General features: G+C 42.4%; 1 protein-coding gene across 3 annotated transcripts; it reads right to left on the minus strand.

Annotated features, from left to right (window-relative positions):
- Positions 1 to 1,597: 1,597 nt before the first annotated feature.
- On the minus strand, positions 1,598 to 27,708 carry FAM161A (FAM161 centrosomal protein A). 3 transcript variants are annotated; one of them, XM_048842763.2, is made up of 7 exons: positions 27,552 to 27,708; positions 19,755 to 20,002; positions 16,082 to 17,269; positions 15,516 to 15,683; positions 13,767 to 13,866; positions 11,212 to 11,366; positions 1,598 to 10,229 (listed from the first exon to the last, which is right to left on the minus strand). In XM_048842763.2, the coding sequence occupies exons 1-7, from the start codon at positions 27,678 to 27,680 to the stop codon at positions 9,944 to 9,946; spliced, it is 2,274 nt and encodes a 757-aa protein (XP_048698720.2). In that variant the 5' UTR covers positions 27,681 to 27,708; the 3' UTR covers positions 1,598 to 9,943. The 3 variants fall into 3 exon arrangements, with proteins under 3 accessions (XP_048698720.2, XP_048698721.2, XP_048698722.2); XM_048842764.2 differs by lacking the exon at positions 15,516 to 15,683; XM_048842765.2 differs by lacking the exons at positions 11,212 to 11,366; positions 13,767 to 13,866; positions 15,516 to 15,683.

Below are 27,708 nucleotides of genomic sequence, written 5' to 3' on the forward strand. Positions count from 1 at the left end.
TTCTCCGCTTGCTTGCTGTGAGCTATCTACAACCTCCTCCTCATCATCTTCTTCGTCCCCAAAACCTACTTCCGTATTGCCTCCATCTCCATTGAAGGAGTCAAACAACACGGCTGGGGTAGTGGTGGCTGAACCCCCTAAAATGGCATGCAGCTCATCATAGAAGCGGCATGTTTGGGGCTCTGACCCAGAGCGGCTGTTCGCCTCTCTGGTTTTCTGGTAGGCTTGCCTCAGCTCCTTCAGTTTCACGCGGCACTGCTTCGGGTCCCTGTTATGGCCTCTGTCCTTCATGCCCTCGGAGATTTTCAGAAAGGTTTTGGCATTTCGAAAACTGGAACAGAGTTCTGATAGCACGGATTCCTCTCCCCAAACAGCGATCAGATCCCGTACCTCCCGTTCAGTCCATGCTGGAGCTCTTTTGCGATTCTGGGACTCCATCACGGTCACCTGTGCTGATGAGCTCTGCATGGTCACCTGCAGCTTGCCACGCTGGCCAAACAGGAAATGAGATTCAAAAGTTCGCGGTTCTTTTCCTGTCTACCTGGCCAGTGCATCTGAGTTGAGAGTGCTGTCCAGAGCGGTCATAATGGAGCACTCTGGGATAGCTCCCGGAGGCCAATACCATCGAATTGTGTCCACAGTACCCCAAATTCGAGCCGGCAACGTCGATTTAAGCGCTAATCCACTTGTCAGGGGTGGAGTAAGGAAATCGATTTTAAGAGCCCTTTAAGTCGAAATAAAGGGCTTCATTGTGTGGACGGGTGCAGGTTTAAATCGATTTAACGCTGCTAAATTCGACCTAAAGTCCTAGTGTAGACCAGGGCTTAGTCTCTGTTAATGCAACCTAAAATTGCGTTTGTTTTTGTTTTTTGCAACAGCATTGCATTGCTGACTCATGTTGAGGTTGTGATCCACCAAACGCCCAGATCCTTCTTAGCAGTGCTGCTGCCAAGCCCCTTTCCCCCATTCTGTATTTGTGCATTTGTTTTTTCTTCCCTAAAAAGTGTGGAACCTGACATTTGTCTGTGTTGAATTTAATTTTGTTGTCTAGAGCCCAGTTCTCCAGTGTTCAAGATCCCTCTGAATTTTAGCTCTGTCCTCCAAAGTATTGGCAACCTCCCGCTAGCTTTGTGGCCTCTGCAGACTTGACCAGCATGCTCTCTATTCCTCCATCCTGGTCATTAATAAAGATGTTAAACAACAGTAGACCCACAGCAGCTCCCTGTGGAACCTCACTTGAGCCCTCTCTCCAATCAGACATCCTTCCATTAATAGTTATAGCGTCATGGTAGCAATAAGGTGAATGGCTTCCAAGCAGCAGGGAGAGGGGACAGGGTGGAGCAGTTGGTGGAACAAATCCTGCCCTGCCTATTCCAAGCAGCTGAATCCCTCCCTCTTATAGTATCCCTTAACAGCCTCCTGCAACTCTAGAAATTAATGAGTTCTCAGCAGTCATCCACCAGCTAGTTACTTATTTCTCTGTGAAGACTAAGCCTGTGTGTCTCCCGTTACATGGCTATTAAAGATATTAAGTTGCTAAAGAGAGTAATATAATCACAGAAAAAGATACAGAACTACAAAAATAAGAGGGCAGGTCTAGTTATTATTGGAATCTTTATTTGTACTTAAAGCATTTTCAAAAAATATTGTAGCAACTTTCATTTCAGCAGGGAAGGGGATAATGTGAAATTGTATTTTTATTTTATTTTATTTTTTTTTTTTACAGTTGAGGATTGGATTTAGATCTAACTAGTAAACTCTGTTCAATTTAAATGAATCTGATGACCAATTTTCCTCATCTTGTGTGGAAAATTTAGGACAGGGTGATAAAAAAAAACCTTAATTTTCAACTTTGTCCAGCATTCAGCATAAAGACCTAGAAACAGATATAAAGGTGAGCTAAAAAATGTTAGTATTGATGGAATCCCAAACAACAGATTACATTTTAAATACATCTATTTAACATATGCTATGTAAGTGAAGTCATACCTGATTTACTAAGCCAAGGGTATTTTAATTGTAGTCCTTCAGTTCTCTCCTAAAACAGTGGTTGATGTCACTGAGAGTTCACTATTGTAGCCTAGCATATCAAAAACTAAAGTGACAAGAAATACTACCTTTAAAAAAAGAAACTTAAGTGAGTGGAAACAGGCAAGTGAGACAGGAACTGACTGTTCATGAATCAAAAAAAAAAAACCCCAAAAAACAGTGATACAGGTTTTTACTGCTATAATATTTCTGCTGTTCCAGTCTTTTCATCAAAAGTAGACACAGCTGGATAATGTTTTTGTGAAAACCAAGAGTCCATCACTGATAAAACAAACATTTCTGTGAACAAAGCTAGATTTGAATCAGTCTCCAACAGGGAAATGTCAGTATATTAACCCAACATACTTTTGATTCACCCAGTCCAGAAATCCACCATTTCAATAGACACAGTCCTAAGACTGAAACTATTAGTACAAATATTTCTCTAAAAATATTTTTTTGGATGTTAGAAGAACTGAAAAGGATGATAAAGGCTGAGAAGCCCAAATTTTGATGCTTAAAATTTGCTTTCAAAATAACTCCTTAAAATGTGGTTAGATAGTTTGAATGACATTAAAAATAGCATTGTGAGGGTAAACCCCATTACCCAGAACAACCCCATTGCCTTCACTAGAGTTAGTACAGATTAGAAACTTGTGGACAGTGGTGATGCACAAGAAAACTGAATGCAGCTCACTCTCCCAGAGCTATTTTGGCAAAGAGACATCAATCACTAGTCAGATGCAACTCTGAACACAGGAACTGCAGTTGCTGAGTAAGAAAAAATTACTAATCTTGCGTAACTTTTGTTCTTTGAGATGTGTTGCTCAGGTCCACTCCATGCTAGGTGTGTGCACACCGCATGCACAGTTGCCAGAGATTTTCCCCTCAATGGTATCCATTGGGCTGGCTCTAGCGCCTCCTAGAGTCATGTGCATAAGCACCGGTATAAGGGGCGCCACAGACCCACACCCTCTCAGTTCTTTTTTGCCAATACCTCTGACAGAGGGGTAGGAGGGTGGGTCATTGAATAGACATGAACAACATATCTCGAAGAACAACAGTTACGAAAGGTTAGTAACCATTTTTTCTTCAAGTGCTTGCTCATGTCTATTCCATGCTAGGTGACTCACAAGCAGTACCCTTGGAGGTGGGCTCAAAGTTCATGGATGTGCTGTCTGCAACACTGCTCTCCTGAAACTGGCATTGTCATGGGCCTGTTGGATGATGGCGTAGTGGGACATGAAGGTATGAACCGACAACCAGGTTGCTGCTCTGCAGATGTCCTGGATTGGTACCTGTGCGAGGAATACTACTGACAAAGCATGGGCGCTTGTGGAATGAGCAGTCATGATGGCTGGAGGCAGAATGTTCACCTGCTCGTAGCAAGCTCAGATACAGACGATTATCCAGGATGAAATTTTTTTCGTTGACACGGGTAGCCTTCTCATCTTTTCTGCTACTGCTACAAAGAGTTGCATGAACTTGCAGAAAGGCTTAGTTCTCTCACTATAAAAAGGCAAGGACCCCCACCTAATATTCACCATATGAAGCCGACATTCCTGTGAGGTCTTGTGAGGTTTTGGGAAGAAGACAGGTAGAAAAATGACCTGGTTGCTGTGGAATTGCAACACCATCTTTGGTAGGAAGGCCGAATGGGGGCACAGTAGGACCTTGTCCTTGAAGAACACTGTGTAGGGTGGTTCTGACATAAGGGCTTTGATCTTAGAGACCCTGCTGTCTGAGGTGATTGCCACCAGAAAGGCAACCTTCCAAGAGAGAAGCTGTAGGGAGCAAGATGCTAATGGCTCGAAGAGGGATGCATGAGCCTCAACAGGATCAGGTTTATGTTCCATGCGGGGCTTGGTTTGCGAACCCGAGGATACAGTCTTTCCTTGAGAAATCGGACTGTCATCTCATGGGAGAACGCTGTTCTACCACTCACTGGAGAGTGAAAGGCTGATATGGGCACTAAATGAACTTTATAGATGTGTGCGCCAGACCTTGCTGCTTTAAGTGGAGCAGATAGTCCAAGATAGACTGAAGAGAAGATAGAGATGGAGAGAGATCCCATTCAGAGGCCCAACAAGTGAAATGTTTCCACTTGGCCAAGTAGGTAGCTCTCATGGAAGGCTTTTTACTACCTAGCAAGACCTGTCAAGCCTGTTCCGAGCATGCCTGTTCTTCAGGGTTCAGCCACGTGGCATCCATTCAGTCAGGTGCAGGACAGCAAGGTTCAGGTGAAGCAGCTGGCCATGGTCTTGAGAAATCAGGTCTGGGTGGAGTGGAAGCAAAAGCAGAGGTGCCACAGCATTCCAGGAGAGTGCTGAACCAATGTTTGCATGGCCACACTGGGACTACCAGAGTAACTGTCACCTTATCCCACTTGATTTTTAGGAGGACCTTTTGAACCAAGGAATTGGCGGAAAGGCATAGAGGAGCTTTTCTGCCCATGGCAGCAGGAAAGCTGTTTGTGCAGACACAGTCCAGGCTCTCTCTCAATGAACAAAACTGGTGGCATTTCCTGTTCTGCTTGGTAGCGAACAGGTCCATCTGGGGAGAACCCCACCTCTGGAAGATGGATCCAGTAAGCTCCAGGTGAAGGGACCACTCGTGGTGAGAGGAAAAGATCTGAGATGATCTGGCAGCATGTTACAGGCTTCTGGGAGATGTGTTGCCTCAAGGTGAAGGCGTGTTTCACACAGAAGTCCTACAGCCAGAGGGCCTCCTGGCCCCTCTCTACTTGTTGATGTAAAAAATGGATGCGGTGTTCTTTGTTAGGACATGTACCAATTTGCCTGAGATCTGGGGAAGGAACATTTGGCAAGCTAAGTGCACTGCCCTGAGTTCCCTGACATTTATATGTAGGGAAAGTTCTTCTTCCTGAAATTGTTGAGATGGGCTCCACACCGTAGGTCTCACGTGCCAAGACTAAGGCTACTGACGGTTGATGGGCAACAAAAGGTACCCCCTGCATTACCAATCCTAGGTCTTTCCACCAACCTAGGGAAGCGAGGACCGAAGGCGGGACCATGCATGTTGAGTTTAAGTGGAGTCTGCTCAGGGAGTAGACTGATGCCAGCAACATCTGGAAAGGCCTGAGGCACAGCCTTGCAAACTGTATGCTGCCATGTGTCCCAATAGTTTGGGGCAGACCTGAGCAGTCTTTATTGGGTGGACTGTGACCTCAGATATCAGATCCGGCAGGCGTGCTCTGGCTTGTGTCGAGTCAAGCACTGCCCCGATGAACTCTATTCTTTGAACTGGGACCAGAGTTGACTTTTTCTTGTTTATCAGCAGGCCCAGCACCTGGAAGGTAGCCAAGATTGTACTGATACTGTGCTGTACATGAGCCTGTGACCAACCTTTGGTCAGCCAGTCATTGAGGTACGGGTAGCTTGCATGCCTCTGCGCCTGAGGAGGGTTGCTACCATCATACACTTTGTGAAGACCCATGTGGCTGCCAATAGGCTGAAGGGGAGAGTAGTGAATTGGCAGTGGCGTTGACCCACTACAAATCTGAGGAATCTCCTATGACCATGGAAATCAGCATCCTTTAAGTCGAGGGTGGCGTACCAGTCTCCTGGATCCAGGGAGGGAATGATGGAGGCCAAGGAGACAGTGCAAAACCTCAGTTTCTTGAGATATCTGTTGAGGCAATGCAGGTCCAGGATGGGCCATAGGCCCCCTTTGGCATTAGGAAATACCTGGAGTAAAACCCTTCCCTCTTAAGTCTCAGGGAACTTCCTCTTCGGCCCCCACATATAGGAGGGATTGCACCTTCTGGGCAATGAGTTGCTCATGAGATCGGTCCCTGAAGATGGATGGGGGTGGGAGAGTGATGGATGAAAATTGAAAGCTGTAATCGGACTATTACTATACTCAGGACCCAATGGTCCGACGTTATATATGACCACGCTGGGCTGAAAAACAAAGGAGGGAGCAGATCTGGACTGGAGCCTGGTGTAAAGCCCTCGGGTGCATCTTCAAAAGACCTGTTTGGCTCCACAGGAGTATTTGTGAGAGCCCGATTGGGAGGCTTAGGTGGAAGGGAGGGGTTTGCATCGTTTGTAACCCTTCCCAATTCTTTTGTAGGGCTCCTGCCTGGAAGGCTCCACAAAAGGTTGCTGGGGCCTACAATGCTTCCTGGAAGCTGGTGACGTGTAAAGGAAGGAAGGGCAGCCCTTGAGTCATTGAAGTTTCAAGTCAGTCTGCTCTGAAAACAGGGAGTAGCCTTCAAAAGGGGAGGTCCTGGATGGACTGCTGAACTTCGTGAGATAGGCCAGAGGACTGGAGCCATGAACAAAACCTCATGGTGATTGCAGATGCCCTAGTCCTGGCTGCCAAGTCAGTCACATCAAGAACTGCCTGTAGAGAGGTTTTGGCCACACTCTTGCCCTCCTCCAGGATGGCTATGAATTTCTGCCTCAACTCCTGCAGGAGGAAGACCTTAAATTTGGACAATGAGTCTCATAGATTAAAATTGTACCTCCCCAACAAAGCCTGCTGGTTGGAGATATGTAACTGGAGATTGCCTGTCAAATAAATCTTTCATCCGAAAAGGTGTAGTCTCTTAGCATCTTTATTCTTGGGGGTAGCACTTGATTGCCCCTGTCTGTCCCGTTCATTATCTGCCAACACTATCAAGGACCCTGGGGGCAGAGGGGGCAAATAAAGGTATTTGAACCCACTTGCCAGTACATAGTATTTCTTCTCTGTCGTCTTTGAGGTGGGGGGGCAGAGAAGGAGGAGTCTGCCACAGCATTTTGATGGGTCCCATCACTGCTTTGTTGATGAAGGCCACTCTGGAGAAAGCAGCTGCAGCCAGAATATCGATCAAGTTGTATGCTGACTCCTTAAACTCCTCAACCTCCAGACCCAGCTTCACGGCAACTCTTTTCAGGAGGTCCCAGTGGGCCCTGAAATAGTCTTGAGGGAGCAGGCTACTAGGTCCTGCAACCCCTCATCTGGATCGATGAGGAGGAGGCTTACCCTGGAGGAGGGGCTCCCTCCTCTTCCTCTGCTTCTACCACATCCATTGGGGCCAGCTTCTGGATGTCGGCAGCGAGGTCAGTACCAGAGTCAGGGTCCAGTGCTGAGTCGGAAGGGCCGGTAGCCTGTCTTTCTGAAGCCACTGAGTATGAGTGGTGGGAAGGCAGACCCAGTACCAGGGGAAACTCCCAAGGGTTCCAGTACAGCCACTGCATCAGTATCGAAGTCTGGTGGAGTGTAGGTTTTGGGTCGACAGAAAGATTAGTCTTCGGACTGCAAAGAGTAGCAGTACCTGCTTCTGCTGCCAGGTGGTGTTGGGGATTTGGGGACCAGCAGCAGATTGATTATCACTGTGTCAGGATCATGGAGGGCTTGCCCCTAGCAGGTGCCTAGGTAGCTGGTGCCAGGAAGGAGCTCTATGCTCCTTTCTCTCTCCTATCTTTTGACGCCTTGGTTGATGGGGGTCCTTGCAGAGTTGGTGGGACCGTAGGAGACGGTGTGTCCTTCGCTGCTTGGAAAGCCTCCGGGGTCAAAGGAACCAGAAAGTGTCTGGCCTCACGGCTGCTTGCAGGAGTTCGTGGTGGATAATGAACTGGATTAGGCACTCTAGGCAGAGTTGGTGGTGTCATCACTGGCTTGTGCAAGGATGAGTGGCCCAACACGACTCCAGGGAGTGCTAGAGCTGGCCCAGTGGATACTGCTGAGGGAAAAAAAATCTCAGGCACCAGTGCCCGTGACATGCACACACCTAGCATGGAATGGAAGCACTCGAAGAAGAAAGTGCCATTTTACAGTCACTTTCTGAGTAGCACCACATTGTAAAAGTCCATCAGCATTCCATACTAAGTATAGAGCAACACAAATATCCCAGCTCGTGATGTGCAAACAGCTCTGCATTAACAATGTGCGTCAGCAAAATCTACCTTCACTACTGCCTCCAATATTAGCAAAGAAAGAACTGAAGCTGAAAAATCTTGTTCTGATCGTGGAAGGATGAACAAGTGAATTTAAAACCCAAACAAATCAGTTTCTTGAGTTTGTAGTGTCACATTTCTCAGCCTAATTAGAGATTTTAAACTGTCTGCGACTTCATTGTCCGGTATTAACATACGCTTATTTTATATTACTATATTTACACCTATACACTTCACCAAAGGAATATTTTATTTAAAAAAATCGAAGTATTAAAGTTAACCTTTTCAAAATTTTAAACGTTTGTGCTAAAATTTCAGAATTGTTAGAAACATGACAATTATATATACTTCATCTGAATTCAAATTTTAGTGAGTCTCCTGATGCAGATCTAACCAAATAAGAAATAATCTAACAGTATTGCAAAACTTGTCAGAAAAAAGGAAAATAAAACCCTAATACTTGATTACAAAAGTGTCTGAAACCACTGTACATTCAGTATTCAGACAAAAATGCAACTTACTAATATTTGCTGGTTACCCAAGATGTTTTGGGTGTAGGTGCTGTGAAGATATTTTGCATCATCCTTTATTTAGCTTGCAAACTATTATTTGAAGCTCTTCAGCAGCTGCTTATTATGCAGATATATTTCTCTTTTCCGTCCCTACATTGGCAATGATTGAGAACAGTAGGAAGGCCAGGCACAGAATAGAAGAGGGAACCAGAAGGTGCTCTCCATATGAAGCATTTATGTCTTCACTTGGGTTCTTATTTCAGGAGTAGCCTAAGAGGAAAGCTGATGGGCTGAGAAGCAAATACAGGGAGAAGGACTACTTAAGTTTACTAAACCCCTTTTTTTCTACTCACTCAAAAAAAATTTTAAACACAGTTGCAAGTGTTGTATTTTTAACACATAATAATTTCTTGATTTACAGTATCTGTTAACTATTTCAATAAAGAAACTATCTTGCAGATTAAAATTAATGTTCATTATTACATTATAATGAATTATTTCATGTGATCTTGGAATGGTTCTTAAAACAAAAGCAATTAAAGATATTATACAGAGAACACAATTTTGGAGCTTTGATTAGACATTTGTTCAAATACATAATCCACAGTATAACAAAAATACAAATTCTGCTTCTGAAGTTCATGCTACAAATTCATTCCCCCTCCCCTCTTTTAGCATTACAAAGTCCTATAGACGTTGAATTAGGGGCTCCATATGTGTTTATTGTATATTAGTGATGGTTTTGTTATCCTGTTCAGTGTCCCAAGAGCCCTAGTATGTGGGGTGCTATTAATAAATTATATTAAAATGAGCATTCATTAAGCAGTCGCAAGGATAGTCCAGCTGCATAGTAAGTTGGTATTTTGATGTCCCTGGCTACCACTCTGCCAATGATGGCCAGAGGATTTACACAAGAAACTCCCATCATCATTCTTAATGGGAGTTACACCCAAATTCCCCCTGCCATAATGGGAGAATATATTCAGGGCTAGTTAAAACTGAGCAGATCCTAGAAGTACTGAAATGAGAGGTAATGCTGCTCTAAAATCTTTGCTTATGGAGTAACACCACTGTTTCTCCTTCCTGATGACTCATTCCCACCCTGTTTTGTCAGCATGAAGGCAAAGAGCGGGAAATGTAAAAGCCTACGTATTAGCCAAAAGGAATGAAAGAAGCGAGTTTTAAACCGTGGCTAGTATTTCTGAACACAGAAATGTGCTCTTGCAATGAAAGTTTAGGATAAAGCATACATTAACAAGTGTAACTGCTAATGGAAATGAGTAATGATAATTTTTTCTTACTGGAAAAAAAGCAAATTCAGCATTAGAAGTTATATTATGCTAACAAATGGAAATTCACACAAGACCTACATGTATGCAGTTCAAAATGCCTGTAGCACCAAGAGTTAGGTTTTTCTTTAGCATATACCCATTGCCAGCAATGAAATGTGTGTTGAGCTCCAAGGCAATAAGAGAAGTAAGTCTGTCTTCCTTCCTTTCAGTTAGCTTCAGCCTTACTAGGTTTTTCTTCTAAACCATCTTCATATTTATCCTCACATTCCACAACATCCTCATCATCATGATCAGACTGAGAGCTTGCCTCCTCCTCCTCTTCCTCACAGGATTGGTCAGACTGAGAGCTTGCCTTCTCCTCTTCCTCATAGGATTGGTCAGACTGAGAGCTTGCCTTCTCCTCTTCCGCCTCCCCACAAGATTGGTCAGATTGCGAATTTACCTTCTCCCCATCACAGGATTCTCCTTCTTGAACTTTATCTTCATTAAGACTAAAAAAATGAAGATTTGCATTTATTGATCTTGGGGATTTTTAAAAATTGGTTTTAGAGGAATAAAACTCTCGAGTACTCCGGCCCAAATCCTGCCAATAAGAGTCAATCTCTATGTGGGTGGGGGGCAGGTATTTACTATGGGTAGAGCCCCGTTTTTCACAAATGCAAGACACCATGGAATAAAAGCAAACTCATTCTGCAGCAGCAGCTCCTGTCCCATGAGGTTAAGCCCAGCTGCCTGCTCTGGAAGTTGCAACCTGTACCCGGGGTTGCAGCACCACTCTCACAAATTTGGCCACACCTCCTGACAAAGAGGCAGCCAGGCCAAACCTGAGCAGTGCTGCGACCTTGTGCACCAGGTTGTATTGCCTGGAGGGGGTGCAGGGCCCAGCTTCACAGGACAGGAGCCTGTGGGGGAGAATGTGGGTAGGCTCACATTCTGCTGTTCCCTTCCTGGAGGCAGCAACAGCAACAGAACAGCAATTCCAGCAACAGCTATGCAGGGTTGGCATACAAATATATTTTATCCAAGTATTTAATGAACATTTGAAAAGTTAACATTTTAAAAATATTTATTTTTATAAAAAACACCCCAACAACATTCTACACACACACACACACACACACAAAAAAACTCTCTCCCTAACAACCTGCCCGGATTTGTGGTAAAAGTTCAGAAATAAAACTTAGGGAGAAAAAGCAATGTATTTTTTTAAAAATGTGCATTAAGTTATATACCCCCTGTTAAAATATTTAAGAGGATATTGGATTACAAATTTACTGTGTGAGCATATAATTTTCATTGTCTTTTGTGAATTAAACTTTTTATAGAAACACTGACACTATTAAAATGAGAACTATATGCAGCCAAATAGTTACCTCCAAAATACAACTAATTTTGTCTTCTAAAACTAAAAAACAACTTAACTTGCTATCACTAGGTGTGTAACTGACACAACAAACCACTGGTAACTATTACCTTTCTCTGTCTTCAGTGCAGCTTCCAAAGCCTTTAGCATTGGAGTGGTCCAGCAATTTAGCAGTTTGACTTTTTTTTGAAAGGAAGTCCTCACAAATCCCCAGTTCTCTCAGTATATCAGAGTAATGCTTTTCTGCTGCTATTCTGGCATTTTTCTATACAAAAAAAAAAAAAAAAATTACAGCATTCTAAACATTAATGTATTATTAAGGGCCAGATTCTAATACCCTAAATTAGGTTGCATAGTACCTTACGCCAGTGGCTCTCAACCTTTCCAGATTACTGTACGCCTTTCAGGAGTCTGATTTGTCTTGTGTACTCCAAGTTTCACCTCACTTAAAACTACATTTTTTACCATATAATTACAAAATAAATTAATTTGAATATAAATATTGTACTTAATTTCAGTGTATACTAAGTATATAGAGCAGTATAAATAAGTCATTGTCTGTATGAAATTTTAGTTTGTACTGACTTCGCTAGTGCTTTTTATGTAGCCTGTTGTAAAACTAGGCAAATATCTAGATGAGGTGATGTACCCCCTAGAAGATCTCTGAGTACCCCCAGTGGTTCGCATACCCCTGGTTGAGAACATTGCCCTATGCCATCGGAATCCCATCAAATTCAGCGTGATACTTAGTGTGAATATGAAATGGCAGAATTTCTTTTAGAATGCTATTGAAAAGTACACAGACCTGCAAGTAAAGCCTGTGTAAGAGGGCTTTGCCCAGGGGAAGGGCACAGAGGTTGGATGGGATGCAAACCCACATTCATAGATAGTCCCAGGCAATGGCCCAGACAGGCCTGACTGAGAGATATCACCTGCTGCGCTCTCTGTGGGTTTGTGACCCTGTTGAAGTGTGCTGTGCATGGACCCACACCCTCAACATGCCCACATACGACTTTCTCCTGTGTCATAACACAGAGCTCTGCTCCATAGCAGGGAGAAATAGTGCAGAATCCTCCCGGGAGAAGCCTCTTCTGCCTAACCCTCTTTGCAGCAGAAACATGCTGTTTCTGCTGTATTTGGAGTTTTTCATACCATCATAAAGGGGGCAGAGATGTAAGGTTTGCTCCTCAGTGCCAAGGATACATAGAGAATATTCTGTAATGTACTCCAGGGTTATGGGCTAACATTACAAACAGGATTAAATTATCAGCACCATTATATTCTGACCTTGTTTGGCAGTATTACTCATACACTCCTCAAAGGACAGAGCAACCCCACTAGCCAATGACAATTCCATTTGGGACAACAGAGGCTTGAGTGTGGTACATATAAGTAAGTCAAATCTCGTGCCATTTAGGCTGGACTATAATCTATTAGGATGGATTTTATTTGTATGGTGAGATAGGAGTGAGGAAGATAAGCTTTAGTTCATACAAGCAGAAAAAGCCCCCATAGTCGTTGCTTCTTCATGCCTCCAGAGATTATTTTAAGTCACAATCGATCATTTAATTGCTGCATATTTGTATTACTAGTTTTAACAGTAGTAGTTTCCCTTCAAACAAACCTTATGAAACATCTGATCAGTACTGTTGGCTAGCTCTTACTGTGATGCCTCCAGGGTAATACTTATCTGTTCTAATGACGGTCAGGTCTGGTTCCTAAGTTGTTCATGGCACAGGAAAGCTACTAAGCAGTAAATAGACCTCATTTAGACATGAATTAGTTCTGGGAGAGGACCCTTAATCAACAACCCCCTTAATCAACTTAGAGATAAAGTTGCTCATGTGCATTTCCTATAAACGTGATCATTAAAAATCCAGGAAGTCAGTTAAGCCCAGATACACCTCCACATCAACCTCAACTTACTTGCCTCACAATGCATCACAATGTTCAAAGACACACAAAGAGCTTTCACTCCACAGACACACACCTCTCAACTCCAGTCCAGGGGTAAACACTTTTTCCTTTTAAACAAAGTATTGGTAGTGAGACATCTTCCCGAGACACAAACCCTTAAAAGAAGGAAATGCCTATTTACAAGGTACATCTTAACTGTGACCTAATGGCCACACAGCCCATTTTCACTGACAGTAACAAAGTCTGCACTGCCACAGAGAACATCCTTCTGCCTCCAAGATAAGGAAATTATATACATCACATTAATAATGCAAAACCTTAATTACAACCTCAGTCACATTACCAAATATTCAGCATTCACATTCATGTGCAGGGTAAGTGCACGGCATGTTGTGTGTTTATGGGGAAAATAATGAAGTCATAATTACGGTTTTATTACACAGTATCCCTTCTTCACCTCACACACAAGCCAGAACGGAGGAAAAAAATGCATGTTTGGAAGATGGCTCACACCCCTCTAAACAGGCAGGCAGCAGCGAGTGCTGGGCCGGAATACATGGTAATATAATTTTATTTGCATAGGGACAGGTACCAGGCAGAGTTTTATAGTCAGAGGGGAATTGACATGCCTGCCTACAAAAGTTTTCAGATACCCTCTAAAAACTATTCAGCACTGACACTTGTATTGACTTAGGCAATATTCGGAGATGAGTTTAATTGAGGAGTGAGAGCAAGGTAGGAAGACAACCTGAGTGGCTCTTTCCAAAAGCAATGGCCTCTGGTTTACTCTTTCTTCCATTTCTTCCCGCTCCTGCAGATACTCTTGCATTCTCTGCTTCTCATGTTTCCTATTATAAATATAGCATGACACAGAAATTAAATTGATTGTCTTTAGTTATTATTTATAGAACTGGTAGCAGAAAGACCAGGCTATGCTACAAGATGCAACTTCCTAGAGTAACTGCAAATTACATTGCTTGTGACAAACAGAACATTGTGCAGTTGTTTTTAAAGTCAAAATTTATGTATTTTATATTGGTTATGCACTAGGTTAACTGCCTCAAGTTCTTTTACCACAGCAACAACGTACCTTTGACAGTGGGAAAATTAAAGAAAATTTAATGTTTTTTGATGTAATCCATTTGGAAAAAACAGGTAGATGTCCTTACAAATGAGTTTAAATGCATAACTTCAGGGCTCTAACTTGTGCGCACTTTATACATTTTAGGATTTTCAATTTATATTGAACTTCCTTTAATTGCTGCATTCTCATCTTGATAGCCATTCCATATAATTGTTTTTCTACAAAAAGTTAAGAAACTGGAGGCTTTTGGAAGAGCTGGTGAAGTTAGAATATACCATGGAAGATTGGTACTTTAAGAAGTGTTAATATCTCTTCTCAAATGTTTCAACTAATGAGAGTTCCACATCTTTCTTTTTTGTTTTGGGCTTAACATTTTAATTTATCTTTCAAAAACAGAAAAAGTCCAGGTGCCTTCCATTTTTAGTTGCAGAGCAGACATCTTTAGAGTTCCCGTGTCATTTTTAAAGCATCCTGCATATCTACAGAACTGTATAAACAACCACCTGTTAATGCTGCTATCATCTCCTCCATGTAATAGTAATAATAATAAATACTTAGGATAGATGACTAAATATGTGAAAGTACACTGCAAATATTAATGAATATTCATTCATTTACTCTGCAAGAAAAAACTGTTCAGCATTTTACAGAAGGGGAAACCAAAACCTAGAATTAAAAGTCACATGCCCAAGGTCACGAAGCAGCTTTGGACTAGAATCCACCTCCCCTGAGTCCCAGTCCTGTCCTAGTCTAACTGCTAAGTTATAGCACCTTTCATAAGGACCCTCCCCCACAGCAGTACTCTGATTCACAGTCCATTAGAAAAAGGTCTCTGGCCTTGTCGCTGCCAAGAGTCATGTAATAGCTCTGCCCCACTTCCTGCTCTCATTAGATTTGACTCCCAAATCAGAGTAAAAAAAAAGATATTTGCTCAGCAATCAGGAAGCAGAAGACACCTAAAATAAAAACATAAATATGAAGTTAAATTTTAAAAAATAAAGAGAAAACATGGTTGTATTTTTCCTTGGCAATTTGAAAGTTGTAAGAGTGGAGTTAAAGCTGGAACTGTACTAGCTAGATGTTAATTTAATAGTGTTTATTAGTGAGAACTCTTATTTCCCTCTTCAGATTATATGCAGGTTTAAAAACAAGCCTGCCTTGTTATTTGTGGTATAATAATTTAAGGAACAGCACATAAACCTGAATTCATCAAAATGGACACCAGTTCTCAATTCCTGATTGATCAAAATATTGTATTTGTTCATACCCTTTTCTACCTAGAATTTTTGACAATGTCTAATTTATGACATACATGAATAGTTACATTAACATGGTTTATACTGTTACTGGATTGTATGTTAAACATACAACTTGCATCTAGAGGTTCAGGATTTTGGGGATGTAGCAGAATACCTGATTATTTTTAATTTGGATTTAGACATCCGAGCTAGGCTCTGATGTGGGTCATTGGCCTCAGCCCGGGTTGTTATAAGTGTTTGCAGTTTTTTCACTCTTTGTTTCTGCTTTGCTCTGATCCTTTTTTGCTCTTCTTCCAGCTTTCTCTTTTCCTCAAGTGATTTCCTGAGTGGAAAAATAAACTAAGACTGAATTAATTTTATTCTGGAGAGAACATAAGGAAGGATCTGTGAAAGGTAATTCAACAGAGAAGAGCAGGGAGGAAACAAGGGTGGGACAAGACAATGGAATATTTATGTTTCATTTGAGAAGTGGGGGCTTCAGGTATGTATTGGGAACCAATAGGCTGTTATAGTCCTTTTCCTCAAATGTCTGTGGGGGAAAAGAAAGTGTATTACAGCAGCTAGAAAACATCATCAAAAGACGAAAATAACCACTGTAGCAGTAATGAAAAAAATATGGAATTAAATATTTGGTGGCATAAACTAACAGTGGCATAAACTAACAGTCAAGGATTTATAAAGTAACTTGTACTATATGTAACATACTACTGAGCTATTCACCTTATAGCTTGTATTCGTCTTTTCGTAGACTCTGTGATTCTTGGAGATTTAGATTCCTCACGTCCCAAGGGAGATGAATTTGCACTTGAACACCTCATTCGAGGTTTGCATCTTGGAGAGGCGTATGGCCAGCGTGTTTCTTTTAATTTTTCTTCATCTGCTTGAATGTCCTGCAGAATCTTCCCTTTGTTGGATGGGATACGTGGAGTACGAAGATTGAAGGGTTCACAAACTGTGATGTGTTTCACATGTTTCTGTTTCAGAAGCCTATTCTGGAATTTTTGGTGTAGTGTTTCAAAGTCTGGAACCCTAGATTTGATCCTTGGTTTATGCTCCAGTTCTTTCTGTTGATTGCACTTTTGTTTCCTCTGTTTATATATAGTTCTACGAGCCAATCTGCTGTTGGGAAGAGATGAATTATGTAGCAACTCTTCAGCTCTCATTTGGATCCTAATTTCTCTATAGAGCTCTTCTTCTTTTAACTTATCATTAATGGCTGGACTGTAAACAGATTTAGGGACAGGTTTTGCTTGGAATAATTTTGTTTTCTTTTCAGGCAATGAAAGGTCTTTTAATTGCATTTTCCTAATTTCTTTCCTTTGCTCCTCCCTCTTGATAAACTGAAATGGTCTCTGAGTGGCCAAAAGAATATCTTTGCTTCTCTCTTTCACAAACTTCCTGCGTTCTTCATTTCTTTCCATTATTTCATGATAGAGTGGAAGGAAGACAGAAGCAGGCACGGGATTGGCTCTGAATTTCTTTTGACACTCTGCTTCTTCCTCTAGTTGTTTCTTCAGTAAATTATTTTCCATTTCTATCTGTGACTTTGATTTGACGTTCTGTTGTTTTTTCTTAGCTTCTCGAATAGTCATCTGGAAAGGCTTAGGCACAGTGACCTTTGGTGACCACTCTTTCTGCTTCTTCCCCATCATTTTGAATGTTGGTGAATTTGGTAAACTATGTTTAGTGTGATAGACATAGTCCTCCACAGAAAACCCATCCCACATTTTCTCGATCTGCTCCTTAGCAAATGTCAGTGACCGAGTTTCACTACCATTTTCTTCTTCCAACTCTAATTCTGCATCAGACCCATCACATAAACTTGAATAGGACAGATTATTTAAGTCAGGCTCAGAAAAAGATTTATGCAAATTCAGAGGCTGAAATGAGCTCTTATCCCATATTGATCTAAAAAAGGAAAAAAGAAGTTTTGAAGAAGGTTTAATCTTGAGACGAAAGCCAGCAATAAATCATTCCACTCTTTTTCCCCATCTGTAAATCGCAAGGCACTTTACCAAAGATGGTAAAGCAGCATTACTCCACTTTTTGCAAGAGTGTGGCGGTTGGGCAGCATGGGATAGGCAGAAACTCATATTTACTCTGTGTGTGTACAGCACCGAGCACAAGAGATGCCCGACCTAGTTGAGGCATTAAGACACTACTACAATAAGCATTTAAAAAAAAAATTCCATTTTAAGATCAACAACCACCACCAGATGCATCATCTCTGGCTGGGACTGGTAGTTCAAATACAGTAAAAGCTTTGTTATCTGGCATGTTGGGGGAATGGGGGGTGCCGGTAAGTCAAAAATTCCAATTAACTAAGAGGGAGAGAGTTTGGATGCAGGAGGGGGCTCAGGGCTGGGGCACAGGAGGGGGTGCAGGGCGCAGGTTCTGGGAGAGAGTTTGGGTGCGGGAGGGGACTCATGGCCGGGGGTTGGGGTGTGGAGGGGCAGCGCTCACCTTGAGCAGCTCCCCACGAGCGGTGACATTTCCCTGCGGCTCCTAGGCGGAGGCGCAGCTAGGCAGCTCTGTGTGCTGCCTCCACGGTTCCCAGCCAGTGGGAGCTGCAGAGCCAGCGCTTGGGGCGGGGGCAGCACATGGAGCTCCCGTGGCCATTTCTCCCCCTAGGAGCAGCAGGAACATGTCACCGCTTCCGGGAGCCACATGAAGCCAGGTAGCACGGGTCTGGCAGGCTTCCTAACCGGACTATAAACTGGACTTTCAATGAAGATCAGAAATGCTGGTTTACAGAGGTTTCTGGTTGGTAAAGTGCTGGATAACACAGCTTTTACTATATATTGAAAATAGCTTAGAACTAGGTCCATTAAGATATTTAGGAGTGATGTACAATAACCAGAAAATAATTTTATGACAAGGTTTAGGGTTCAACTACTCTACAAGAAGCCCAAATAAGGGGTATCCATTTTAGTCACTTTTTGCTGGGGCAAAAGACATGGTTCTAGAGAAGAGTGTTTTAACCAAGCACTAGAAGTCTATATTGAACTGTTTTAGCAATGTAGCAAGTTTCTTTTCCGTTGTTTATCGGGTCACAGACAATATTTCATTCCGAAATGTATTATAGAAGAGATGCTGTAAATAGCATTGTTAATAGCAAAGAACCTTACTGTAAAACAGAGGTCCCCAAACTGTGGGGCACGGCCCCCTAAGGGGGGGAGGGGGAGAACGTTCAGGGGGGCCTGGTGGGCCCGGGCCAGCCCCCATGAAGGGTGGGGAGTGAGTGCCACCCAGCCCCGCCCCCAACTCTGCTCTGGGGCCATCCCCAGCCTTGGCCTTGGCTCCCGTCCCCACGGCTGGCCCCATCCCCAGCCTCGGCACCTAGCTGTGGGCCCTACAGCTGGCTCCCACTGCAGCCCAGCTGTGGTTCTATTTCCGGTCCCGGCCACAGGCCCACCCCCAGCCCTGTCCATGACCCTTCCCACCATCGCCCCAGGAGTCACAGTTCCGCTCCCAGCCGGGGAGTGGGATGTGGGGCTGGGCAGGGTTAGGAAGGTCATTACCCTGAAAAATTTGGGTACCACTGCTGTAAAACAAACAAGTCCTCCATCCAGAGTCTGCATGTGGTTTAAATATTCAAGATTAATATAATATATGGTTGTGCTTGCAAATAGAGAAGGGATATCGCTTGAAAGGCAAGAATAATATTTGATAGGATTTAGTTCCTGTTTCGTAAGAGACAGAACTGGAGGAGAAACATGATGGCTAGACAGAGGAATGGGAGTCAGTATTCACTGTGTGCCCTTAGACAAGTCACTTTAACCTCAGTTCCTCATCTGTAGGATAGGGATAATGTCTACCCTTCCAAAGGAAGTTATGAGGCTTACTTAATACTTGCAAAGTGTTTTAGATCTTTGGACAAATGATGATCTGCCATTCTTACTGTGTGGCCTTCAGGGAGTCGCTTATATCTTGATTTTCAGATGTAAATTCAATGGAAGCTAAGGGTATTCAGCACCTTTGAAAATTAGGTCATTAGATTTTCTGTGCCTCAGAATCCACGTGTGGAATGAGCATAGTAATACTTCCCTGCTTCAAAAGAGTGCAGTGTTCATTAATATTTGCAACGTGCTTTGAGATCATCTGGGTGTGTGTCTCACTTCATCAGATCCCTGCCATTACAGGGACCTTGGGCACTGGTGAACCTTGGTCCCTCCTGTTCTTTGCCTGTCGCTCACAATACTTTAATCTCCTGAGGATTGTAATACTTTGGTCTAATTCTGGTTGTTGCTCGTAGTGTGAAGGTGTCTGGGTGGTATTAGTGGCCTGGCATATACAGGAGATCAGACTAAATGAGCTGGTAGTCCCTTCTGGCTGTGTACTCTATGACACAGATGAAAAGCAATACAGAAGCGGAGATAATTATTAAACTTACCTATAACACAAATTAGGAGCAGCATCCTTATTGTCCAGGGGCTGTACTCCTTTCAAATGCAGCTTATTCCGATACATGTTTTCCAGTTTTGCCATCGTCTCCAGGTGGGCATTCTTCAGCTCTTCCAGCTTCAAGTAGTATTCTTGGTTTGAGTGGCACATTTTGGGAAAGTCTATCCAGTCCTCACAATCCCCACTTACAGTGGGGCTTTGCTGTCTCTCAGCATAACAGTCCAAGTCAAAATCATCCTAAAAAATAAAGGAATTGTATTATTTTCCTTCTAGCCATAAGAGTTAGTGACCAGTGTGATGGATTCAATCACTGAAACCCCCTTGGGACTGTCACCTGATGTGCTGAGACTACCTCTGAGCCCGTTTGCTCTGCCAGTTTGGGCCTTCAGAACCCTGCCTTGTCGAGCCAGACACACCAGTCTGCTCCACCACACACCCAGGGTCTGAACCACGTGCCCCAAAGCTGCAGACTTAACTGAAAACAGCTTAAGAAGTGCTCCCCTGTCTCTAGCACCCAGACACCCAGCTCCCAGTGGGATCCAAACCCCAAATAAATCCATTTTACTCTGTATAAAGCTTATACAGGGTAAACTCTTAAATTGTCCGCCCTCTATAACACGGATAGAGAGATATTCACAGCTGTTTGCTCCCCGTGTATTAATTACTTCCTCTGGATCAATTAATAAACAAAAGTGATTTAATTAAGTATAAGAAGTAGGATTTAAGTAGTTCCAAGTAACAACAGACAGAACAAAGTAAGTTACCAAGCAAAATAAAACAAAACACGCAAGTCTAAGCCTAATACATTAAGAAACTGATTACAGATAAAACCCTCAGAGATGTTCCAATAAACTTCTTTCACAGACTGGACTCCTTCCTAGTCTGGGCCCAATCCTTTCCCCTGGTACAGTTCTTATTAGCTTCAGCTCAAGTGGTAACTAGGGGATTTCTCATGACTGGAACCTCCTTTGTTCTGTTCCACCCCCTTATATAGCTTTGGCACAAGACAGGAATCTTTTGTGTCTCTGGGTCCCCATCCCTCCTTCTAAATGGAAAAGCATCAGGTTGAAGATGGATTCCAGTGCCAGGTGACATGGTCACATGTCCTGTGAGACCCCAAGCCTTCATTCTTCCTGGCCTGACTCACAGGAAGGCTTGCAAGTAAACAGAGCCATCTATAGTCAATTGTCCTAGTTGATGGGAGCCATCAAGATTCCAAACCACCATTAATGGCCCACACTTCGCATAATTACAATAGGACCTCAGAATTATATTTCCATATTTCTAGTTTCAGATACAAGAATGATACATTTATACAAATAGGATGACCACACTCGGTAGATTATAAGCTTTGTAATGATACCTTACAAGAGACCTTTTGCATGAAGTATATTCTAGTTACATTATACTCACATTCATTAGCATATTTTCATAAAATCATATGGAGCGCAACCTCACAACCTGCAAGCACTTTGCTTAGATAACAGGTGCTGCATTACTCAGACATACATTCCTTCCCCGAAAGTGAGGAACAGCTCCAAACTTTTGTGCCTAAATAGCCTCTTATCACTACATCTCCAGAATCATATGGTGAGCACTGTGAAGTGTTGTCCTGAGACAGTTATGCACTGTCAGTAGTTTTTGTATAGCTTCCTCATCATTCCTCCCCCTTGAAAATATTTTGAACCTTAATCTATATCACATTTTATTAAAACAGGATGTTACATGGTTAAATCTTGTCTGCACTAGCCAAGGAAACAATTCTGGCTCTTTTCTAGTCAGAAAACGTGATGGAACATAGTTCTGAGATAAAGATGCCAACACCATTTCTCTAGCTAGCATACACAGGCGTGTTTCAGACAGATGGGCAAAAGCAGGCCTAACATAAAATGAAGAAGCCTGGAAGAACTGTAATCACCATTAAAGTCTTTACAATCGCTGTTGGCAGATAGTACTGAAAATACTGTATTAATATTAGCTATCTATTAAGTGGCATTGATCAGGGAAAAGGTAAAAATGTACATATTTTGATGCCACCCACCATATGGCATCATTGCCAAGGCTGCTGTACTTGTAATAGTCTACTTGCAGAATAATAAAGTATACTTTGTAAGGCAAATTCCAGGCCCAGTGAAGTCAACAGCAGTCAAACTCTATACTCTGTGTGTATATATTTCAGAAAAGTCAAAATTACACTTAATTTTCTCACCTATTGGATACTACTGTATAAACACAAAAGGGGTTGGTTTTTTTGTTTGTTTTAAACAAGAATTTCTCGGATATAAAAATAAATGCAAAAAGACTAAACAATGCATGAGGAGCCTTATTTTCAAAATGCTTGTGGTAATAGAAAGTAAGTAGCCATCTGACATGAAAAGATTTAAACCCCCATTTTAACAACTTATGATGGAGATCAAATTTTGGAATGGTGGGGCCTACACTAGACTATCAGTTTACATGTTCTTTTACCAACAACTACTTAGGTCCAGATAAGCACATTATTCATAACACTTTTAAGGTTGTAGGAAGTTGGAGAAAGATGTATAGTAAAAACAGCGTAGTGTATATATTTTAAAAATGTTTTCTGCAATTATTTTCAATGATCCATTTTTAAGTTACAGGACTCATTTGTTTCTTCATCTATGAAACGGGAATCATATTTACTCTGCTTTGTAAAGCACTTTAGAGTTCTATCCACAAGTTTGGGTGGGTTTTTTTGTTTGTTTTTGTTTTGTTTTTTATAGAATCTTAAATTCTATCTGAAAATTCTTGTTTGACTATATTTTTAGTTAAGTTTTCATCTCAAGATCCTATTTCAAGTTTCATACAGTCCAGACGACTTGACATAGACTAATTATACAGTCACAAGGAAATAAAGCTGTAAAGTGTCCAGATAGAGATTGCCTATGAAAGACCAAGCATAAATACTGCATAATATTCTACTACTTGCTGGTATCTTTGTTTCTATTGACCTTGTGTATACAAATGATGGTGATCTCAGCTTTGGATCCATGGAAAGATACTAAATTCTTTTCCACTGAGTTGCACATCAACTCCTAAATCCTCTCTTCAGATACTTCTATGTTAAAAAAAAGCTCATTAAGAGATTTGTGTGGGCACAAGTGATGCAGTACTGCCATCTGGCAACATGGCAACTGTTATTCTAAGTTAGGAGATACCACATTGTGTGCTTACTATGCTGTCAATAACAGATTTTTAGAAACACTTGTTTCAAAGTCTGTATTTATTGTAAATATAAAGGACAAGTTAATCAGCCACTATGGCAATGCACACAACTTGGCTATTAAAATTAACTCTGCATGAATCTATCCTTTTGCAAGGGAACTCTGGGTGATTTTTGGTATTTGGCTTGCCTCATTTTAATCAATCAGTGATGAATGAACCATTGTATAACACTGCTGCCTCAATAAAGCATCTTTTGGAGCTTCGGGTACAAGGCTGCCACTTGATGGGCCTACCACTGAGGTGTTTTGTTTGTTCAAGACAGCTGGACACAGTAGACAAGGTTTGCTAAGCTGCCTGCTATGGAAACAGCTGAGGCATTTGGGGGGGGGGGGGGGGGGGGAAGAGCGGGAAGGAGGACTGTGAGTGGCACAAAATGTTTGTCCAAGGTTCCCTGCTGAACTAGGTCTTTTAATTTTTTTTATTTTCACTTCATTTTTCCCCTCTCCATAGTTCACATGGTTGCCTTTTTTTGTGATTCAGTGAACGTGTGCTGTTAGGGAGAGTCACAGGCACAATACACTGCTTGACCAGAAGAGTGAGCTATAAGGATTTCTTAAGAAGAAACCACCAAATGCAAATTCTAAGATTTCATAATTTGCATCAATACAAAAAAGGACAAAATATTTTTCATTGAGTGAACAGAGAAATTGCTATCACCCTGGAAACAGCTTAGCTGTGCTCTCTTAATGCCTCCCATAAAACAACAACAACAACTCGTCCGACTTCCTAGCAACTTGTCCTAGAAATCTCTGTCCGAATTCCCTGTTTCTGACCACTCCAATACCATATATTCAGACTCCTCCTTGTTTTATCTTTCATGCTTTCTCTGATCTTCAGGAAACTTGTCTGATTTCTCTGCTACTCTTGGCCCTCTCCCGTCTTCCTCCTTCACACTCCCTGCAGTTCCATTATCTCCTCTATTCTTGATTCCTTTGATCTTCTTTCACCATAGTCGTCATCTCTCTCATTCTCAAACTTGGCTGTCTATCTGCATGTACTATTTCCACACTTGCTCTTGTAATGCCTAATGCCACTAGGAAAAAATTTGAGGGGTTGGACTACACCAACATCCTCCACTAAGTTGATTCTCTTCCTTCTTTCTAAAGCTTTTCTCCTCCCCCATGGTCAACTCTTGTCAATTCCTTTCTATCTTGTGTCCTTGAATTTATTTCCCATTTTCCCTCCTCTTCTGCATTCTTCTCTACTTAGGAACTTGCGTTCTTCCTCTTTTAATCTATCCAGAACATTTCAGCTGAAGTCACTCAGTTCATCAGTCACAGAAGCATAGAAATGTAGGGCTGGAAGAGGTCCTCAAGAGGCCGTGTGGTCCACTCCCCTGCGCTGAGGCAGAACCAAGTCAACCTAGACCATCACTCACAAGAGTTTGTCCAACCTATTCATAAAACCTCCAATGACAAAGGCTCTACAATCTCCCGTGGAAGCATATTCCAGGGCCTAACTATCCTTGTAGTTAAAAGTTTTTCTTAATATCTAACCTTAATCTCCCTTGCTGCAGATTAAGCCCTTTAATTCTTGTCCCACTTACAGCATGGAAAACAATTGAACACAGTCCTCTTTATAACAGCCATTAACATATCTGAAGATTTATCAGGTCACCTCTCAGTCTTCTTGCCTGGTGGTTTTTAATCTTTCCTGACAGGTCAGGTTTTCTAAACATTTTGTCATTTTTGTGGCTCTCCCCTAGACTCGCTCCAATTTATCCACATCTTTCCTAAGGGTGGCACCCAGAACTGGACACAATACTCCAGATGAGGCCTCACCAGTGCTAAGAAGAGCAGGACAATGATCTATTCTCCTGGGTCTTACATATGACATTCCTGTTAACACACCCGAGAATGATAGTAGCCTTCTTTGCAACTGTATCACATTGTTGACTCGTATTCAATTTGTGATCCACTATATCCCCAGATCCTTTTCAGCACTACTACTGCCTTGCCAGTTACGCCCCATTATGTATTTGTGCATTTGATTTTTCCTTCTTAAGTGTAGTACTTTGCACTTGTCTTCATTGAACTTTATGATGTTGCTTTCACACTACATCTCTAATTATCAAGATCATTTTGAATTCTAATCCTGTCCTCCAAAGTGCTTGCAAGCCCTCCCAGTTTGGTGTCATTCTCAGATTTTATAAACATACACTCCATTCCATTAGGCAAGTCATTAATGAAAATATTGAACAATACAGGACACACCCCTAGATACACTCTCCCAGTTTGACAGCGAACCACTGATAACTACTCTTTGAGTATGGTCTTTCAACCAGTTATACACTCACCCTTATAGTAATTTAAACATATTTCCCTAATCTGCCTATAAGAATATCATGTTGGACAGTATCAAAACCCTTACTAAAATCAAGATGTCACATTTACAGCTTCCCCCCTTCCAGTAACCCTGTCAAAGGAAAAAATTAGGTTGGTTTGGCATGATTTGCTTGACAAATCCATGTTTATCCATGCTATTATTGATTACCCAGTTATCCTCTAGATGCTGACAAATTAATTGTTTAATAATTTGTACCAGTATCTTTCCAGGTATCAAAGTTAGGCTGACTATAATTCCTCCTTGTTCCCCTTTTTAAAAGATCTGGGACTCACCTGTCCTCCATGAGTTCTCAAAGATAATCATTAACGTTTTTCGAGTCTGCTTCAGCTAGTTCCTTAAGTACCCTAAGATGAATTTAATCAGGCCATGCTGACTTGAATACATTTAACTTATCCAAATATTCTTTAACCTGTTCTTTCCCTATTTTTGCTTGTGTTCCTTTCCCCTTGTTAATATTAATAAATTGTGTTATATACTTGGTTCATTAAGCCTTTTTAGTGAAGACTGAAGCAAAATAGGCATTAAACATCTCAGCCTTCTTGATATCATCCATTACGAGCTCTCTTTCCCCCCTAAGTTGCAAACCTATGCTTTCCATTGTCTTTCTCTTGGTCCTAACATATTTATAGAACCTCTTTTATGTCAATGGCTAGGTGTACCTCATTTTGTGCCTTAGCCTTTCTGATTTTGTGCCTACCTATTCGTACTATTCTTTTGTACTCATCCTTAGTAATTTTTCTCCTTTTTACTCCATGTCAAACCCCTTCCATTAGTGTCTAGTGTGTTAGTGCATCACATTCAAGGTCTTTGTTCTGACTCTCATAATGCTACATAATCTTACTCTCATCTACTTCTATTTCTACCTCTCAATATGCTAAACTTCACATCCCCTCTTGCTTCCTTTAGCTTTCCCTCCGTTCTTGCCTTCACACCTTTCTACATCCTTTCCCTAAACTTAGAACCATATCTCACTTCCTGCCCATCTTTAAAATCCATTTCTTACAAGAGGAATCCTTCCTTTCTTCTTCTCATCAATAATCTCCTTATCTCTTACAGTTCTCATAGCATTTTGTTTTAAAAAAGTAGATTGGGAATGTAGCTGTCATTATATAGAAGAAATTATTTCTCATACCAGATAGGTTTAAAGCATTTTCCTAAGAGACAAAACTTACATTAATCTTGGTTTTAAAACCTCACTTGAAGACAGCATTAAAAATACACTATTAATCCAGAGGCTAATCTTCAGAAGATCATCTTGCCCTATTTTAAAAGTAAATCCTTTCCCCTCCAGTGTTTTGTTCCTTAGTATTATTAGTTACCATGAGAGAATGTTATAGCAACATATTGGGGGTCAAGTGATCAGATTGGCAAGGACCTTGGGGAATTTTCACCTTCCTTTGCAGTTTGGGATGCAAGTTTCCTGACAGGTTCATCTGTGTACAGCTCTCAATCAATTTCCTGCCATTCCAGAGGCCTCAGGCACTGATGCACCTTGGTTCCTCCTATTCTCTGCCTTGCCTGAAAGCTGAAATACCTTAGCCTAATTTTGGTTGTGGGGTTTAGCATACAGGGTGGCATTGGTGGCCTGTGATACACTGGTGATCAGATGATCTGGTGACCCTTTATGGCCTTAAATTCTATGACAAACAGCAGCCATCTCTACACTAAATTCTGATCTTCCTAGCAGGCCTGTATGCCTCCACGGGAGTTGATGGAACACCATAAAGCACAGCATCAGAGCCATGAAAAGGTTAGTAACTGCTAGGTCTGAATGCCAGCACTTCCTCGTTTTCTAATGCATCGCCTCCCTTACACAACAGATACACGAAGATACACGTTAGTAGTTAGTGTTAGTAGTGGCCAGATGCTCACAGACAGGCTGTGCAGCTTTGAACCCCTAGGTTAGCTACTGAGCCCTAGTGATGTGCTCGGCGCTGTACAGAACCCATCCTACAGCGGACCTCTGCCCTGGCGCGCTTCGCCCAGGGGCGCAGTCACTCGGGGCCCTTGTCATGCGAGAGCCCCCTGCGGCCGGGAGCCCGCCAGCCCAGGCAGACCCCGCACACGAGGCGAGCGGGATCTCCCTGCCCTCGCCCCACGGGGCAGGAGAACAGCACTCCCAGCGCTGCCGAGCCGGCCCTCGGGCGGAGAGGGGCCCCGCGGGCTCCCAGCACACAGCCGAGCACCCCACTACCTGCTGCTCCGCGGCGGTCGGCGGGCGCCTCTCCCGCTCGTACAGAGCCAGCGGCGCCCTGGTGCGCGGGTTCACGGGTGTCCTGAGGCAGGAGGCGGTGAGGAGCGCAGCCCGGTGCGCCGCGTCCATGGCCTCACGGCAAGCGCAGGCGCGGTCT

This window comes from Caretta caretta, chromosome 3, assembly GCF_965140235.1.
Source record: "Caretta caretta isolate rCarCar2 chromosome 3, rCarCar1.hap1, whole genome shotgun sequence".
Taxonomy (NCBI): domain Eukaryota; kingdom Metazoa; phylum Chordata; order Testudines; family Cheloniidae; genus Caretta; species Caretta caretta.

What these genes read in the sequence shown, in the direction of transcription:
- FAM161A (XM_048842763.2), bottom strand. Translation starts at nt 27,680, where the DNA reads ATGGACGCGGCGCACCGGGCTGCGCTCCTCACCGCCTCCTGCCTCAGG. An exon ending in TCCAAATTAAAAATAATCAG is followed by an intron (nt 13,867 to 15,515) that starts GTATTCTGCTAC and finishes TATTTATAATAG; the next exon opens with GAAACATGAGAAGCAGAGAA. An exon ending in TTTTGGAAAGAGCCACTCAG is followed by an intron (nt 11,367 to 13,766) that starts GTTGTCTTCCTA and finishes TTTTTTGTATAG; the next exon opens with AAAAATGCCAGAATAGCAGC.